This window comes from Rhinolophus hipposideros (genome assembly GCF_964194185.1).
Source record: "Rhinolophus hipposideros genome assembly, chromosome: 9".
Classification (NCBI taxonomy): domain Eukaryota; kingdom Metazoa; phylum Chordata; class Mammalia; order Chiroptera; family Rhinolophidae; genus Rhinolophus; species Rhinolophus hipposideros.
Genome location: NC_138055.1, coordinates 71,712,591 through 71,725,918, shown reverse-complemented (window position 1 = coordinate 71,725,918; position 13,328 = coordinate 71,712,591). Strand labels below are relative to the sequence as shown.

General features: G+C 39.0%; 1 protein-coding gene and 1 long non-coding RNA gene across 2 annotated transcripts in view; one reads left to right on the top strand and one right to left on the bottom strand.

The window, feature by feature from the left end:
- Window positions 1–13,328, bottom strand: part of LOC308502343 — a 112,362-nt gene that overhangs the window by 3,911 nt on the left and 95,123 nt on the right. Inside the window, exons 5-6 of the long non-coding RNA XR_013994024.1 lie at window positions 6,381–6,515; window positions 2,594–2,792 (exon numbers count right to left, since the gene is read on the bottom strand). This is a non-coding gene — a long non-coding RNA (uncharacterized lncRNA). The remainder of the gene's footprint in view (window positions 1–2,593; window positions 2,793–6,380; window positions 6,516–13,328) is intronic.
- E2F7 (E2F transcription factor 7) overlaps window positions 1–13,328 on the top strand; it is a 38,129-nt gene that overhangs the window by 15,504 nt on the left and 9,297 nt on the right. Inside the window, exons 5-9 of the mRNA XM_081059972.1 lie at window positions 1,078–1,359; window positions 2,790–2,948; window positions 4,391–4,525; window positions 11,659–11,844; window positions 12,338–12,404. Of these exons, the coding sequence (XP_080916098.1) occupies window positions 1,078–1,359; window positions 2,790–2,948; window positions 4,391–4,525; window positions 11,659–11,844; window positions 12,338–12,404 (829 nt within the window). The remainder of the gene's footprint in view (window positions 1–1,077; window positions 1,360–2,789; window positions 2,949–4,390; window positions 4,526–11,658; window positions 11,845–12,337; window positions 12,405–13,328) is intronic.

Below are 13,328 nucleotides of genomic sequence, written 5' to 3'. Positions count from 1 at the left end.
ACCTTTTATACTAGCATGGATCTTAGGTATCCCCAGTGCCATGCAGGACATAGTTGCAAAATAATATACAAACAGTAGGTAAAATAACATCTACTGGAAACCCTTTACGTTTATGGTCGTATTTCATCCTCATCATCTTATGAGATAAATACTAAGGCACAGACAGGCTAAGTGACTTCCCAGGATCACCTGATGGGTAAGGGACGGCGCAGGGATGTAAATCCAGGCCGTCTGACCCCAAAGTTCCCACGCATAAACACCATAAATATTTTTAGTAAATTCAATAGCTGATAATCCTAGCTCTTTGGGGAATACTGGGAAAAGGTAGGGAATTGATGAGCCTGATGGTCCGTCTATGTTGTATATGAAGTCTCTGTGCTTCACCATTGGGCTATTTGGCAGGATACTATGAATGAGAGCACAGGGAGAATTGTCAATAGCCGTGATGAGCAAAAGGGTACTCATTTTGTTCCAGCCCTGGCTATGGCTTCCTCCAGCAACTTGAGGGTGCCTAAGCTCTTGAATCCTGAGTTTGCAGTGTAAAATAAGAAACAAAGTATTTATTGTTTTCCTTACTGGACCATTAAGAGGGTTAACAAGATAATTCTTTCACATCACATCATTTGAACTCTAAGGAGAGTATTGTCTAAAAAGGTATCAATTACTGGGCACATTAGGTCTACAAGTCAAAATCAACCATTTGGCATTCATCGAGTGTCCATTAAACATCCTGGCACTTGTGTAGCTCAATCCCACCCATTTTCACGTGCTGAAATGTTTGCCTGACAGGTCTAAAGAAAAGACATACTGCTGTGTGTTACAGATATAGCTATCCTCCATCTCAAGGTGGATGTTTTATCCTCGAGCTTACTGAGGCTTAGATCCCAAGAAAAGGAAAGGAAAATTATTTCTCTTGTTTGCGTCCTTGCACAGTGAATTTGTGGAGCAGCCACATGTGCTGGGCCTTCCACTGGGTCTCATGCACAGTAGTTCACAGACACGGCCCAGGCCCTCAACGGATTTATACTCAAATACGTTTGTCTGCATGATGATGGTTGGCTACTGTTTTTCAAACAGGTGTTGAAAGGAGACGCATCTATGACATTGTAAATGTGCTGGAGTCGCTGCATCTGGTCAGCCGGGTGGCCAAGAATCAGTATGGCTGGCACGGACGGCATAGCCTGCCAAAAACCCTGAGGACCCTCCAGAGACTTGGAGAGAAGCAGAAATATGAAGAGCAAATGGCACACCTCCAACAGAGAGAGCTAGACCTGATGGATTACAAATTTGGAGACCGTAAAAAAGATGGCTATCCAGATCCCCAGTTACTGGATTTCTCTGAGCTCGACTGTCCCTCTTGTGAGTCCATTGTAACCACATATTCAATAGCATAGAGAGAGAGATGGTCTCTTCTGAAGAGATTCACTACTAAGACGGGAAGTGCCAGATTGACAACCCTGGAGGGAGGTGTCCTCTTATTCTCTCTCCTGAAGAAAGGGAGACAGATGGCTCCCCAACTGGGCTGCCCGCTCGACTGGCCACTGGAAGCCTGTCTTGTCTGGTGGCAGTTCACTTGGTATTTGGTGTGTTTAGACCATGGAGCGCTACAGCTTCCATTTCAGATTGACAGCCCCATGCTGATTTCTATTTGTGAGCCTTTAAGGAAAACGTACTTAGAAAGAAGTTATTGTTACAAGGAATTCAATTTTCTAAATTATATATTGGAGGATATTACTTAGAAAAGAACCCCATTCGCAGAAAATGTTGATTAGATAGACAACCCCTGCTTTCGTTCAATGCAGAATTTCTTTGAAACTTATACCTATATTGTTCTTCCCCTCCCGACTCACATTTATACTCTTCCTGGTTTAACCATTATCTTCCTCGTTCTCACCTTACTCCCTGTTGCTAAGATGATAAAGTACAAGTATCACTCACATTTCACTTGTAAGTATAATAAATAGGCATTGAAAGGTGGGCCTGGTTTTCATTGGATTGACTGCCTCACGCGTTTTAATTCCACCCCATGAGCCAGTTCTTATCTTACTAACCAGAGGAGACAGCCATCTGTCAGGGATGGTTTGCCTACCATCCACAGCAACACACATTTCTTCAGTGTCTCCTATTTAGGGATAGTTCATTGCTTAACCTATTTCCGAAAAGAAATGGAAGAGGTGGGCACCGACTATATTCAGGGTATAGTCTACGTACAAACATACCTCAGAGATATTGTGGGTCGGTTCCCGACCACTACAATAAAGCGAGTGTCACAATAAAGTGAGTCATACTCTTTTTACTGGTGGAGGGTCTTGCCTTCAATTTGTAAAAAACGCAACATCTGTGAAACACAGTAAAGTGAAGCCCAGTAAAAGGAGGTATGCCTGTATTGTGTGCACAGAGAAATAAAAATGGAGTCCCTGACTTTGAGGGGAAAGCTGAAAACAGTCCCTGATCCTTACCCTATCCTGTTTTCTGCATCAATCCCATCAAAAAGTTGCTTTAGGAAAAAGTATCTTACAGATTCTATTCCGTGAAGTATGCATATAAAGCATTAAGAGTAATTTAACATACACATTTCAGAGTTGATGCCTACCGTAATTTAATGAGCCGCAAGAAAATCCCTCTGCTTTCTTTATAAGCCATCTTTTATGACACGTGTCCGAAAAGGCTTCTGTAACAAGAGTCATCTTTCCATCTGCTAGTAGAGTTAGATAGTTCAGGCACTATGAGTATAGTCGTTATTGTGGTAAATTATCTGCTTTGGTGCTTTTGTTTTGTTCCTTTTGTAGCATCTGCAAACAGTAGAAAAGACAAGTCTCTGAGAATCATGAGCCAGAAATTCGTCATGCTGTTCCTTGTCTCTAAAACCAAGATTGTTACTCTTGATGTGGCTGCCAAAATATTGATAGAAGAAAGCCAAGATACACCGGACCACAGTAAATTTAAAAGTAAGCACCTTCCCCTCAAGTCATCTAGCACAAAAAGGGTGGGATTTCATACATTTGATATTTTCTGCCTCTGAGATGAAAATAATTAATCGTTTTTTGGAGAGGTGTACTCATAAAGCTGCTTGGTGCTGTGAGAGGTAAGTTAGTCACACACTAGAATTCTCTTTAAAGTTCTGTCAGATGCCTTTTTCTTGGCACTTAGAGTGGACAGTGGAAACAGAATGCTATCCCACAAATGCAAGTCAGGGAGAATGTAAGATATTTTGCATTTCTCTTTAGTATCACGGCATCCAAGACGGCATATCTGAGTTTTATCTCCCCTTTTTTCCTCACCCCCTGCATACTCTTCTGATGGGTGGAGATGAAAGTTGTGTACAGGTAAGAAGCAGAGGAAGGACCAGGGTAAGGTAAGGGTGCTGGGACATGGCTGCTGGACCAGGAGAGTGTCTCTGAGTTTCATACTCAGTGTATCTTCCTTTTCTGTCAAACACGGGTCCTGAGCCACATGTAGTCAGCTGCTGGTAGCCCTTTCAAGCCCTGGGAAGTCATGAGCTCAACATTCTGTAGCTTTTTTTATTATTGTTTCCAGCTGGAATTATAGCCATCTTGTTGGAGAAATGACTAGATGAAATCCAGCTTTAATAGGATTGGGAAGAAAATTACATCTGGGGTGAATGCTTGATTTTTCTGGATGATAAGCAAAGCTCCTTTGCTTGATCTTAGCCCTGAGGTCTACTGGTTTTCCTACTTGTAAATCGATTTCTTAAATAGAAATTACTTTGTGGGTATAGCCCTGCCTATTGAATGTGTTCCCACCCCTGCTGAACCCCTCCTCTAGTACATGCGTTTTCAAATGTCTCCCCAAACCTCTTAAGACTCAGGGATTGCGCATTCCACTCCTCGCGCACTGGGTGGCCAGACGGCCAGGATTTTGGGTGCAGAACTGCCAGTCTTCAGCACGGTTGTATCTCCTAACCTTGAGCCCTGACCACCCTGTGTGTCCAGGAGTGCAGCCTTACAGGAAGCTCTGGGGAATCTCGGTCATTTGTACAGCCCAGTGCTTGCAGGAGCTGGTGCCACAACCTCCTGCTGGGAGAAACTTGGGGCCAGCTTTTGACATGTCATATGTCAGAATCACATTTACTCAGCCTTTAATTATAGCTCGTTTCCCTCCCTCGGGTGTCTTTGCAGTGGCAGCACTGCCGGCTTGTAAAAGGTGTGAAGTTGTGGAAATGGAAAGACACACTGACCTTCCGTTAGTAAGCATCTTCAGATATATAAATTCTGGGTGATTTCATGACAGAGCCATTGGCCATTGCATCCCACCCCCCTGCTTTCCCCTTGAGGTTTATATGGTGGCGAAGAAAAGTGACCTATCGCATAAACTGAAATGTGACAGTGTCACAAGCAGCATGCCCATGATCGTGTTTTATATCTTCAAGCAAAGGTACGACGCCTCTATGACATAGCCAATGTTCTGACCAGCTTGGCTCTGATTGAGAAGGTGCATGTCACAGAAGAGCGAGGCCGTAAACCAGCCTTCAAATGGATCGGGCCGGTGGACTTCAGCTCCAGTGGTAAGGCGTGGACTTGTTAGGGACCTATTTCATTTATAATCCCCCAATTCTTTTCCAAATTATACATCTACTACAGAGTGAGACTGATCTTCATGTTTCATTGCCCAAGTCACATTCAAAAATTAGACCGGTGATGACACTCTTGGAACAGTGAGCATTATTCTGCAAAACTACGCTGGGCGGCTCACACACAGTAGGAAGGGAAATACTGAGAGCGTATAATGTGGGAGTTTCTGTAACTATTAAATGACAGCTCTTTAGTATTGTTTAATTTTGTTCAGAAGGTTTTCCTGGAAGTTTGAGGCTGAGGATCAAAAATGACATTTCTTATGAATGAACTCTGGTTATGCCTATATTGGCAGAACAAAATACTGTTTTTCTTTAAAATTCCAGATAATGTAAAAATTTATCAATTACTATCACAAAACTCTTTATGTGGTACAATGGCTTCTAAATATAGAATGGATGTAATGAACACCTTTTTCGTAATTTATTTAAAAGGTTAGAAATGTCATAATTTTACTAAACTAGAGCAAAAGAGGGTATTATCTTCTGCTTAGTTCCAAGATAATAGCTGAGCAATTGGGGACTGGATCCTACCGTACCAGCTACTTTACATATAACGAGGCTGCCTGGAAAAAATCCATTAAAGTTATTTTTAAATTACCCTTCCAATTTTGGTGTTAGTGGCATAAATTCCCGCCACTTAACCTCGGCTTATAAAGGATATAGCCCTCTACCTCATTGTAACACATTATTCACTTAGGGTCTAGATGAAACCACTTAAAATCTAGTATAAGTACTTCAACCCAGCAAGTACTTACTGAATGTGGACTGCATGATAGTATACTGAATGCCACGAGAGATTTAAAGACACTTTTTACACAGTCCCTGCATACAGGAAATATACAACTGCCGTTTTCTACTCCTCTTTGACGTCTCTTAATACTTTCACCTGTGAAGCCCTCATCTCCTTTTGACATGAAAATATCTACTCAACCCTCAAGATCTGGCTCAAATGTCAACTCCTCCATGGAGCTTTCCATAATCACCCAGAGCAAGGCATGTCTCATTTACACTAGTGCAATTTAGTATTGTGCTATTGTACTTGTTGATGTTAATATTATGCCACTGTCCCCGCTATACCTATTTGAGGGCAGAAGAGGTTTTTACTCATCTTTCATTACCCATAGTACCTAAGTCAGTGCCGTGCTCACTTTAGTTGGTTAATGAGCTTCTATTAGAAGATGTATAATTAGCACACATTTGAAAATTAGAGAATAATTAAGCACTACACATGGTGGTACTGGCTCTGTAGGAAATCAGAGAAGATATGGATTAAGTTCTGATGGACTGTTAGGTTTTGGAAGGATAGAGAGCATTTTCGTTGAAGGAACTGATACCGAGGAACAAATCTAGTTTGTATTGGAGAGATCAACCACCTTGATTTAAGTGGAGGACATAGGATAGAGAATAATGAGAAATGGGACATTTTGGAGGGTCGCTAAAGTTAAACCAAGAAATCTGCACTAAATGTAATAGACTGAAGTGACAAGGAGTCTTTAGATGGAGAGATTTAGAGAGGAGGGACTCAAAGGTGGTGGTGTCATTGCAGAAAATAAGATAGCTAGGAAGATGAGCTGGTGCTGAGAAATTGAGCAGTTCCTGTATCTGCGCAAACCGGTGGGAAAGCAAGCAGGAGAGCTCCGATCTCCTGAGGAAAAGGGCTTGGAACCTCAATATGAACTTCCTCTCTCTACCGTCAGAAAGCTGATCGTCTTTCTGTTACTGCTTAGTTCCTACCGACAGCACCATCATCACCAACCCAGCAGTCAACTTTGGAATGTAAAGTTACCTTTGATTCCTTAAATCATTCTTCATTCCTTGATTAGCAATTCCTCACAAGTAAACTTCAGAGATGTCGCTGTACTCTTCTCCCTGCCATCATGGCCTTTTCTTCCTTTTAACAGCTTGATTGACGTACAACGACCTACAATAAATTGCAAGTGGTTGAAGTTACAGTCTGATGCGTTGTTGCATTGTATGCACCTGTGAAATAGTCACCAAAGTTAATGACCCCTTTACCCTCCAGCATCTCCTCCTGTCTCTTCATAATTCCTTCCTTCCTGCGCCCACCTCCATCCCTGGGACAACCACTGATCTGTTTTCCTTCACTCTAGATTTGTTTGTCTTTTCTAAAGACTTGTATAAACAAGTCACATACAGTCAATGCTTATTATTCACAGATTCCGTATGTGCTGATTTACCTACTAACTAAACAGTATTTGTAACTCCTAAATCAATACTCGCAGGCTTTTTCTCCGTCATTCAGGGATATGCAAAGAATGGTGAAAATTTTGAGTTGCCAGTGCACGTTATCCCAGCTGAGGTCACACAAGGCAACGCTCTACTTTCTTGTTTCAGCTCTCACAGTATAAACAAGCGGCCTTTTCGTGGTCTTTTTAGTGCCATGTTTTCACATTTATATGCTTTGTCTTCGTGATTTCGCTGTTTAAATGGTTTCCAAGTGCTGTACTGAAGTGCGGCCTTGCATTTCTAAGGGTAAGAAGGCTGTGATGTGCCTTACAGAGCAATTACATGTGTTAGAGGAGCTTCATTCAGGCACGAGTTCTGGTGCTGTTGGCTATGAGTTCAGTGCTAAGGGATCAACAATATGCATTAAATAAGGTGTCTTTAAACAGAAACACCTAAAACAGGGTTATTATGTATGGATCCGTTGACAAAAGTGTGACCAGAGGCTCACAGGAACCTAACCCTGTATTTCCCCTAGGAACAACGGTAATTGCTAATTCAGTGTTCATGATGACCTTATAAAACATAATTATCACAAATAACCGTCAACTATACTGTGTGTACTCTTTTTACTAGGCTTCTTTCACTCAGCATAATTATTTTACGATTAATCATATTGTTGCATGTATCAATAGTTTATTTCTTTTTATTGCCAAGGAGTATGCCATTGTATGGATATATCATTCTTTATTCATTCACTTGTTGATGGACATTTGGGTTATTTTCATTTTTTGGCTACTACAAGTAAAGCTGCAATAAATATTCACGTACATGTCTTTATGTGGTAGAATTCACCAATGAAGCCATGTGGGCCTACAGTTTGCTATGTGAGAAGGTTTTTGACAACAGATTCAATTTCTTTAATAGCTATAAGGCTATTCAAGTTCTCTCTTTATTCTTTTCTTCTACTTTGAGTTCCATTTGCTGTTTTTCTAGTTTTTTAAGGTGGAGGTCATTAATTTTGAGACCTTTTTTTCTTTTGTAATAGGTATTTAGTGCTATAAATTTCCCTCTAATACTTCTTTATATCTATACCACAAATTTTAATGTGTGTTTCCATTGTCTTGCAATTCAAAATACTTTGCAATTTCCCTTTTGATTTCTTCTTTGATCCATAAGTTATTTAGATGTGTTATATAGTTTGCAAATAGTCTGGGATTTTCCAGATATTTTTTTCCTTATTAATACCGAGTTTCATTCCATGTGGGCAGAGAACATACTTTGTATAACTTGAATCCTTTTTAAATTCACTGAGGCTTGTTTTATGGTACAGATATGGTCTATGTTAATAATATTCCATGTGCACTTAAAAAGAATGTATGTTCTGCTTTGTTGCATGGAATGATCTATAAATGACAACTAGGTCAAGTTGGCTGAAGTGTTACCTAATTTTATATCCTTATTGATTTCATGTTTACTTGTTCTGTCAATTATTGACAGGAATGTTGAGATCTGATTATAATTGCAGATTTGTCTATTCTTGCTGTTCTATCAAGTTTTGTTTCATTTATTCAAAGCTATCTTTAGGTTCATAAATATTTAGGATCGATCACTATGTCTTTTTGATTAATTGACCCTTTTATCATTATGAAATGACCCCTCTTTATGCCTGCTGATACTCTTTGCTTAGAAATCTACTTTATCTAATAGTAATATAGTCACTTCTGCTTTCTTTTGATTAGTTAGCATGGTGTTTATTGTTCATCCTTTTACTTTTAAACTATTAGTACCTACATTTAAAGTGAGTTCCTAGTAGGCAGTGTCAAGTTGAGGGTTTTCTAATCTAACTGACAATTTATCCTTTTTTATTTGGGTTGTTTAGGCCATTTACATTTAGTGTGATTATTGATACAATTGGATTTTGGTCTATTAACTTGCTATTTGTTTTCTATTTGTCCTATCTACTCGTTTTTGTTTTTGTTTTACTCTTTTTCTCCCTTCCTTTAGATGTATTATTTTTTATGCTTCCACTTTACCTCCTTTATTGGCTTATTAGCTATAATTCTTTGTTGTCTTATTTTAATGGCTGCTTTAGGGTTATAACATGCATCTGTAGCTTATCATAGGCTACCTTCAAATGATATACTACTTATATTGTATATGAACCTTACAGTAGTGTACTTTTCATTTCTGCCTGCCTGGCCTTTGTGTTATTGTTGCCAAGCATTGTACTGCTCTATATGTTATAAAACCCATAATGCATTGTTGCTATTTTTGCTTTAAACAGTTGAGTGTCTTCTAAAGAGATTTTAGTAGGAGAAAAAACGATATGTATCCATGTAGTTACAATCTCTGGTGTTTATCATTCCTTTTTGTAGATGCAAGTTTCCATCTGGTCTCATTTTTCTTGGCTTGATGGACATTTCTTGTATTGCAGGTCTGACAATGATGAATTTTTCCAGCTGTTGTATGTCTAAAAATTTCTTTATATCACCTTTGTTTCTGAAAGATATTTTCACTGGGTAAAGGATTCTAGGTTGAAGGTGTTTGTTTCCTTTCAGTGCTTTAAAGAAGATGCTCCACATCTTCTAGTTTGCATTATTTCTGACAAAAAAAATCTGCCATCCTGTTTCTACATATGGAATGTGTCTTTTTTTCTTTGGTTGAAGATTTTCTTCATGACTGGTTTTAAGGAATTTGATTATGTGTGACCTGGTATCTTTCTTTATGTCTCTTGTACTTGGGTTTGTTGAGCCCCTTGGATCTATGGATTTAAAGTTTTCATCAAATTTGGCAAATTTTCATCCATTATTTCAAATATATTTTCTCTTTCTTCCCCTCTTGTTTTTTGGAGTCTCTAGTTACGGTTATATTTGGCTGCTTGAAGTTGTCCTACAGTTCACTGATGTTTTTATTTTTTTCAGTCTCTTTTCCCTTTGTGATACATTTTGGATGGTTTCTATTACTGTCTCTTCAAGTTCACTGTTTTTTCCTGCAACATCTAATCTTCCATTAATCCTATTCACTGTTATTTTCATCTCCAACATTGTCATTTTTATCACTAGGACTTTGTCTTGGGCCTTCATATTTTCAATGTCTCGACTTAACATGCTCAGTCTTTCCACCAATTTCTTGAATTCATGGAATACAATTACAATAATTGTTTTAATGTGCATGTCTACTAATTGTATTATTATCTGTGTCACCTTTGAGTCCATTTCAATTGATTTTTCTCTTCACCGTGGGTTATATTTTCCTGCTTCTTTGTGCCTACTAATTTTTAATTATATACCAGACACTGAGAATTGTAGATATTTCTATAGTCCTAAAAATGTTCTTGAGCTTTGTTCTGGGATGCCATGAAGTTACTTAGAAACAATCCTTTCAGATCTTGCTTTTAAGCTTTGGTAGGCAGAACCCTGTCTACATTTCCTCTTAAGGACATTGTCCCCACTACTGAGACAACACCCTTTTTAATATTCTAACCAATGACCTGTGAATTATGATATTTTTTCCACTCTGGCTATTGGCAACAAGCACTATTCTTAGCCCCGTATGAGCAGCTGACACTATTCCTTCTGCTCCCTTTGAGTGATTTTTCTCCCTGGCATTAGGTATTTTTCTCACATATGTGAGTACTGTACTGGATACTCAAAGGGCACCCTCTACAGATCTGCAGCGTTCTCTTTCTGTATGGCTCTCCTCTCCAGTATTTTACCCTATAGACTCTAGCTGCTTTGGCTTTTCTGGCCTCCCAGCTCCATCCACAACTTGGGGAGACTTCCAGGTTCAGTGTAGGTCCCACTCTCTGCACCCCAACCTGGAAACATTTCCCAGGCAGTTAGCTGGGGCAATCATAGAGCTCCCCTCCCTTGATTTCAGGGTATTCAGAGCCAATGTCTTACATATTTTGCCCAGTGTTTTGTTTCAGGAAGGAGAGGAACTATGATCCTTACTTCTTGACCCATTTTTTTCTTTTGATTCTGTAATTTCTGATTTTCTAAAAAGAACATGTGTTGGGGTTTTTGTTATAAGAAATAGCAAAACCATAAAGCTGATTTCTTTTTTCAATTTTTGTGTGTTTTAGAGAATGTAAGTATAACTGGACCTTTCCATTTATCAAATCAGTCTTATTAAAATGCATGCTTTGAAAGCTTGGAAAAAAATAGCAGATACTAGGGCAGCAATAACTATCTGAGCAACAGGGACTAGTTCTATATAGAATTATAGGCCTGGATCTATGTAGAAAGTTCTTCCTGACTTCACAAAACCTCCTTTGAACACAAAATTGGTCCAAGACCCAGCCTTTTATTCTCTTCACTGTTCTGCAGGATTTCAACCATGAGGTTTCTGCTGACCTTATTCCTTTGGTCACTTAGTAACTGAGCCTCCTGCTGCATAAGAAAGAAATAATAAAGCGTAATAGAGAATAGAAATTCTTATACTCACTGCCGTAGAGCTGTGGCATCAGACACTTATCTCAATTAATGTTAAAAATCTCAAAATATGCATGGGATGAGCATGGTTGGGTTTTCCTTTGATACTCTGCCCAAAGAAAATATCTAAAATGTCAGGTCCAATCTAATTTGGGTTAAAGAACATCTTGCTCTACTTTTGTTGCAGTTTAGATAATTTTAGAATATATGTGGATTCAGTCTCACTTTATAGTCATCCACTAACTTTTAAAAGAAAAAAAAATTAGTACATGGAAAGAAATTGGAGTTTGAGACAAGGGTCATAAAATTCCTTTGTCTTAGTTTTTAATTTATAGGGTAGCTTCATTATAATTATAGGCTCTCAAAGCCGTATCTTAAAAAGGCTAAAGTTACCCTGAATTATAGCTGTATATAACAACACTACCAAATCTCTCATTTGTTTAGACGAAGAACTAGTGGATGTTTCTGCATCTGTCTTACCAGAATTGAAAAGAGAAACACGTGACCAGATTCAAGTCTGTGCAATAGAGAAGCTGGCTCGACATGGTTCTTTCAACAGAATTCAGGCTTCTGAGAGGATTCAGAGGAAAGTGGACTCAGAACCCAGCAGCCCATCCAGAGAAGAACAAGGTATCTATATGCCTTCACTTAGCCCATGAAATCCATCAATCCCCGTGTAATTACAGCCCTACCCAGGTACTGGCACTGTATATGCACCGAGTCTCTAGGCCCTGCTTGTTTTTTTACTGAAGCGAATCAATTATTAGGGGTAAGAGTTGGTGACTTCACAGGGTGTGAACTTGGCCCCATGCCTGAAATTGCTCCTAGTCAGCCTTGAAGGTCAATTAGCTTCCCACAGTTGGCCTGTTTGATACATCTCAAAATTTCATCCAACTTACAAAGCAACTCGTACATTGTTTTGTTCTTGCTAATTCTTGATGAGACCTGAATTCACCATTAACAGCTAGCGTCTGGAAATCTCTCTCCATGAATAAAGACCAGAAAAGATTTGAGATTGTCTTATAATCCTTGAGCTGTAAATAATGAATCCTGCTGTATATAATTGGTGTGCGGAAGTCTCTTGCTATATTTGTTGGACCTTTATTTTTCTTTTCCGGATCAGGTGGCTTCTCCTTAGAATTTGGAAGTCTGGCAGCTATTTACCAACAGAAAATAGAAGACAATTCACAGTAAGTAGTCTTTAAAATTTTCGGGTGTATTCTTTTTTATTTCCAAGTGTTAATTTTGACTAAGTTGAAATGCCACCCATCCAAAGGTAAATTTTAGCTTTCTTGCTCATAAGTCAGCCATTTCCTTATTAAGAATTTTGTAAGTTTTCCCTTTGTGCCCAACACTGTGCAGTATGTAGCATCAGAGACACAAAAGTATAAAAAGTTATCCCCTAAGCTATGAAATCTTAAAGGGAAAAACCAAAAAAACAAATACACTGAAAAAAAGACAAATCACTGCTAATGTGACACTGAGAAATGATGCAGCTCAGTCCCATGAATCTTTCGTCATAACATATGAAGTACTGGGTACTGTTCCAAAAGTTTTATGTATATTAACTTATCTAATTATAGCAACAATCTTTTGAGGTCAGTACTGTTGTTCTCATTTTACAGAGAGGAAACTGAGACCCAGAAAGGTAAAGTAACTTGCCCAAGGTCACAGTGCTAATAGTGACAGAGCTAGGATTCAAACCCAGGCCGTCTGACTCATATTTTGGGTCAGATTTTGAAAGAAATGACATATCAGAGGAAGCAGAGGGTATGCAAAAGAGGAAACAAGAAAGCTTTTTAATGACAGACATGAGAAGAAATAGATTCTGAGGCAGGGTCAGGGAGTAGGGGGACAATAAGCTGATTAGCTGTAACGACTTGTCCAAACAGAATAGTAAAAGGAAATATTCTTCATAAGAAGAGCTTAGGGTGTTGGAGGTAAGTAGGTCAAGTTGGCCAAAAGCTTTGAAAGCCTGGTAGAAGAGTTTGGATTTATGAAACAGATGTTAAAGAACTATTGTAGATTCACTGGAGGAGACCATTCTGGTTGCTTTAAGCAGATGGGATTGGAAGTAGAGCAGACCACAGAGCAGAGCATTTGCAAGCATTCTG